General features: G+C 44.1%; 1 protein-coding gene across 1 annotated transcript; it reads right to left on the reverse strand.

The window, feature by feature from the left end:
• Positions 1-4,561: 4,561 nt before the first annotated feature.
• On the reverse strand, positions 4,562-5,440 carry LOC308261226 (large ribosomal subunit protein eL8-like; the record flags this gene model as incomplete). The annotated part of the gene is made up of 1 exon (XM_080692994.1): positions 4,562-5,440. The coding sequence occupies exon 1, from the start codon at positions 5,360-5,362 to the stop codon at positions 4,562-4,564; it is 801 nt and encodes a 266-aa protein (XP_080549120.1). The 5' UTR covers positions 5,363-5,440.
• Between the last annotated feature and the right edge of the window lie 609 nt (positions 5,441-6,049).

The following is a 6,049-nucleotide window of genomic DNA, read 5'->3' on the forward strand; positions in this document are numbered from 1 at the left end:
GTAGCTGAGGCTGGCTTCGAACCTGTGCGATCCTCCTGTCTCAGCCTCCCAAGCACGGGGATTACAAGCGTGTGCCACCATGCCCGGCTCACATAAGGTTCCTGACAGCCATCCAGAGAAGGCCTGGATTTCTAGACCCTCCTGTTATCACTGTCCAACTCACCTACCCATCAGAGCGCAGCTACGGGGCCCAAAGACAGGTGGAAATGGGAGCGTGTCCTACGGCTCTCGGCACCAGACTGAGCTAGAGAGTAGAAGAGAAACCAAGTTTGAAATGTATCGAGCCAGGAAACATGGGAAATTCTTTCAAATGACAGATATGAAAACTCAAAGGAGATTAAATTCAGCCATCAGAGCATCTCATCAGAACAGAAGTGCCCTCTTGTCAGGAAGATATTCAATAATATGATATATGCAATTACAACAGTGAATTCTATGTATGTATGTATATATGTGTGTATGTATGTATTTATGCTAGGGATTGAACCCAGGGACATTTTAACTCTGCACTACACCTCTATCTCTTTTTTTTTTTTTTTAAACAGGGTCTCACTGAGTTGCTACGGGTCTTTCTAAGTTGCCGAGGCTGCCCATCAACCTATGATCCTTCTATCTCAGCCTCCCAAGCACTGGGATTATAGATGTTCACCACCATACCTGTCTCCTTAATCATTATTTTTGATGGGAGTTATGAGCAACAGAATTTATGAGAATTTCTGTTTGTAGGGCATGTACTCCAAGCAGAATATCAAAAGTTAATGTATTTGTGATAGTTCGAGTATGATAGAAATAATAGAGGTTTTTCAAATTTGTTTTTTTCTTTTTTGGGGTTTTTTTTTTTTTTGGTGGTACTGGGGTTCCTGGAAGCCCTTTTACCTCCGGGCTACACTCCCAGACCTATTTTATTTTTTTTATTTATTTGGAAACAGGGTCTCTTAAGCCAGCGAGGCTGACTACGAACCTGCGTGATCCTCCTGTCTCCTCCTCCCAAGCGGGAGGATTACAAGCGTGTGCCACCACGCCCGGCTAGAGGTTTTTCAAATATGAATGCAATTAATGAAATTTACATGACGTGGTCAATAAGTTGGGGAGCTAAAAGAGGTTCTTTTAAAATTATCAATTAAAAATGCTAATTAACAGCTGGGTGTGGTGGCGCATGCTTGTAATCCCAGCATTTGGGAGGCTGAGACTGAAGGATCACGGTTTGCCCACAGCCTCAGCAACTTAGTGAGGCCCTCCGTAACTTAGTGAGACCCTGTTTCAAAAAATAAAGAGTAAAAATAGGGCAGGGGCTGTAGCTCGGAGGTCAAATGCCCCTGGGTTCCATCCTCAGACCCGCAAAAAAAAAAAAAAAAAAAAAAAAAGACGCTAATTAACTATTTCAGAGAAAAATGTTAAATTATCTTTCTCCTCTCTCCCTCTCCCTCTCCCTCCCCCTCCCTCTCCCTCTCCCTCTCCCTCCCCCCTCCCCCCTCCCCCTCCCCCCTCCCCCCCTCTCTCTTTCGGTACTGGGGATGCAACCCAGGGGTGTTGTACCTTCTAGCTACACCCAAGCCCTATTTTTTAGTCTTTTTTTAATTTTGAAACAAGGTCTCATTGAGTTGCAGAGAGCCTCACTAAGTAGCTGAGGCTGTCCGCAAAGCGCTATTCTCTGGTCTCCACCTCGTGAATGCTGGGATTGCAAGCGTGTGCGACCACCCCCAGCCTTTCTCTTCTCTTTAGATAATAATACCATAAGACTGCAATCAAGTGAATAGATAATCCAAGAATTTGTAGCCAAGAGATGTTTTTAAGAAAATTATTTTAGAGCTGTTCCAGGAAGTTAAAAAAAATATTGTGTTATTCTATAGGATTTTTGATATTTGTGTTATCTATTAATTTAAAAATTTGTAATTTCTTCTGATTCTTCTCTCCATCCAAATGAATATTCCTATGTGTTCCTAATTTTTACTTATAGTTTTGATCAGTTTTATGACAGAGGGTGACCCAAATTTAAAAAGCTTCAAGCCCCTCTCCTCAAAACCTGGCACTGTTATTGGTCAGAGAACAAAAGGAGACAGTGTTAAAGTTCACACGTGTTTGACTCATCACTGGTGAGTCTGTTTCTGTTCAAGGTCCCACTCAAAGGAAACAGGATTTATGCTTTGGATATATCCCTGGTCCAGACATGAAGAGCCTGGATATATCCCTGGTCATTGAAAGTCTGTCTCACATCTCTAAGGGAGAGTTGGGAGTCCGGTGAGTTTGACGTTCCCGTTCACTGCTGTGCTTCTAATTTTCACAGCTGAGTGTAATGAAGTCGAGGGAAGCCAGGACTTGCTGCGGAGAAAGAAGAATGGCTCATGAATTTTTCATTTGTAAATGAGTGCCGCTGTTTGGGAAGCCTGATCATTCCCATAAGTAGGTTAAACGTATCCCTCGTCTATTATTTCACATCGCTCAATTATTTAATAATTTTTATAACAGGATGAAGGTACACTTTTGCACTGCCCCCAAGAAATCAGGAATTCTGAACAAGTGGCATCTAAAACAAAGTTTACTGCTAACACTGTCCCAACCTTCATTTCTATATCCATCCTAATTTTTTTTTTTTTTTTTGCAGTACTAGTGATGGAACCCAGGGGCATTCTACCTCTGAGCTATATCCCCACCCTATTATTTTATTCTTTATTTTGAAACAGGTTCTCACTAATTTGTGGAGGCCTCACTAAGTAGCTGAGACTGGCCACGAACCACGATCTCCCTGTCTCAGCCTCCTAAGTACTAGGATTACAAGCCTGTGCCACCACACTCAGCTCCATCCTAAATTTTTAAACCACCTTACCTGTCTGATCTTATCTCTACCAAATTCTTAGGCAGTACAGGGAACAGAGATAATAATTTCCAATTTAAATATTTGGAAACAGAGGGGCAAAGGCTAAATCAGTTTTCTATTAGTTTTATTTGGCTGGAAACAAAAATAATCAGAACACAGGCCTTCAGATGCCCACTCCCACTTGAAGGCCAGTTTCTAGAAATAAATGTCTGGGATGAGAAGTAGACACTCTTGTGACCACCAGTTCCCCAAACTCAAAAGCCCCAGGGTGTCATATGTGGGAAATGCATGGCAGCTTAAGGCCCAAGCAATGTGAGGACTGAGTTCATTCATGGTTAGGGGCAGATCTGGAACTCATTTTAAATATTAAAGGAAAGGCAATTGAGAGTAGTCAGTCTCTGAAGACAAAAGAAACGTTGTCCTGACACCTCCTCCCAGGCTCAATGCGCTGGCTGAGTGACCAGCAACCAGTCTCGCTCGGGTCTGGGACACACACGAACACATCGGGTGTGGGGGGTCGGATAGAATTGGCCCAGCCACCCTCACCCATTCTCCAATGAATGTCTGCAACGAGGCAGTTTCTTCTGGGTAGAGTTAGGCCACAGGAGAGAGCATAGGTACCTCCTGCATCTGTGTACCTCCACGAGTGCGTATCCACTCAGGAGCCCCTATTTAAGAACGGATCAACAACAGCTTAGACATAATAGTTACATTGCCAGTGCCTCTGGGTTCACCCTGTCAGTGACTGAGACCCTTCAAAAGCAGGCTCACAGCAGGAACGAGCAGGGTTTCTAAGAAGTGTCACTTTGAGATTTCAGGTTGGTACTGGGAATTTAATCCAGGAAATTCTATCTTCAAGCTATACCCCCCCAGCCCTTTTTTATTTTTATTTTTATTTTTTAATAAAGCTTCACTAATTTGCTGAAGCTGGCCTCAAACCTACAATCCTCCTGTCTCAGCCTCCTAAATTCTGGGATTATAGACACGTGCCACCATGCCCCATAGGCTGTTTCCTTTCTCACACACACACACACACACACACACACACACACACACACACACATACACGAAACCACCCTTAGACAAACAAACATCCTGAACTCATTTTAGGTGTGCAGGTGACATGAGGTCAGTTTTGGGCCCTGGTGCTCTAAGTCAGTGGAGGCCTGCTGCTGTCCGGGCTCACCTCTTGATGGGGCCTGTCCCGCACTATCTTCCATGACCACAACATGCCATTCAAGACGCTTAAAAAATCACTACTGAAATCAGAATTTCAGTTCTCACTGACACTAATAAAATTTGATTGTTCTTACAGTGAGAACTGCCATGTCTAATTGGTGACTCTAATTGGTGGTCACAAGAGTCTACTTCCCATCCCAGACATTTATTTCCAGAAACTGGCCTTCAAGTGGGAATGGGTCCAATTAGACATGACAGTTTTTAATGGAGAAAAATATATCTTGACCTTATTATCTATTCAAACACTGATATGTAAAATCTCTTCCTACCTAAAAATGTAACCTTTAGTAAAATTATTTTTTAAAGATCTCTTTGTTATATTGTTCATGCCCTTTGTCAAATATATTCTACAACTATCAGACAGATGGGATGAAATGGAGCAGGAGGTGATCACTATTGCTCATTAAATAATGCTGTCTGGATGGCAGGGTCTATGCAATGCATATGTCTTTTTTTTTTAAAGTACAATTTTTATTATTTTTATGTACAGAAAACGATAGTGTACATTTAGCCCAGTTTGGTGGCAAGCTCTTTAGCCTTTGCCTTTTCCAGCTTGGCAATGAGAGCCACATATTTCGGACCCAGGACGTTGCCTCCCCAGTGACGGCGGATCTCATCGTATCTGTCGTTATAGTTGGTCCTGATAGCTTCCACTAGCTTGGCCAGGGCTCCTTTATCTTCCGAGTTAACCTGTGTGAAGGCAACAGTGGTGCACGTCTTCCTGTGGACCAGGCGCCCCAGCCTCGCCTTCCCCTTGATGATGCAGTAGGGGACCCCCATCTTGCGGCACAGGGCAGGCAGGAAGACGACCAGCTCGATGGGGTCCACGTCATGTGCGATCACCACCAGCTGTGCCTTCTCGTTCTCCACCAAGGTGGTGACAGTGTTGACGCCTGCTCGGAGGACTGGTGGCCTCTTGGTGGGGACGTCCCCTTTGCCGGCAGCTTTCTTCTCAGCCCGGGCCAACAGCCGTTGCTTCTTCTCCTGCTTCGTCTCGGGTTTGTACTTATGGGCAAGCTTGAGCAGCTGGGTAGCTGTTTGGCAGTCCAATGCCTGGGTGAACTGGTTGATTGCCCGAGGCACCTTGAGCCGCTTGTAGAGTATAGCCCTCTGTCGCTGCAGCCGGATGTAGCGGGGCCATTTGACAAAGCGGGTGAGGTCCCTCTTGGGCTGGATGTCCTGTCCAATGCCGAAGTTCTTGGGCCTTTTCTCGAACAGCGGGTTCACCACCTTCTTGGCCTCCTGCTTCTTCACGACCACAGGGGCCGGGGCCACCTTCTTCCCCTTGGCCTTCTTTCCTTTTGGCATCTTGGGCGGCTGGAGGAAAGAGCACAGATGTCTTTTTAAACTCTTTTTTTTTTTTCCAATGCTAGGGATTCAACTTGCAAGGCAAGTACTATTATCATTGAGTTATAGTTTCAGTGCTGTATATTTCTTATATGTTTTTTATACCCAACTATAGTACATTGAGGTCAGTGTTAAAATTTCCATCTTACAGATGAATAAACTGAATCTCCTATAGCTTAAGTCATTTACCCAAAGTTACATACAGAGTTGATTCTGTTCTGCCCCGATCCCTAAAAGCCATCTCCAACGCCCAAATCTACAAACTATGTTTATGAAAGACAGCAATTTGTCAAACTTTAGAGGCTCTGTGGTCCTCAGTAAATAGAAATGGTCTGTATCTGTGAGTTGCCTAAATATTCATAAGTCTGACATTTCCCACAGGGAGGCAGACTCATAAAAATATTTTATGTGGTAGAACTGCTGATAAAGGCTAATCTTCTAGATAGGACCCAAAGAACAGACCGTTCACTATTTTTCTAACTAGTCCTTAGTCAGTGTTCCAGTTGTGACATAAAGAATCAGGGAATTGAAGCTGGGTGTTTTTAATCCCCGCGCTTAGGAGGCGGAGACAGGAGGATCGCGCAGGTTCGAAGCCAGCCGTGCGTGCTGGCTTAGGAGACCCTGTTTCTAAATAAAAATATAAAATAT

Source organism: Muscardinus avellanarius (genome assembly GCF_963383645.1).
Source record: "Muscardinus avellanarius genome assembly, chromosome: 3".
Classification (NCBI taxonomy): Eukaryota; Metazoa; Chordata; class Mammalia; order Rodentia; family Gliridae; genus Muscardinus; species Muscardinus avellanarius.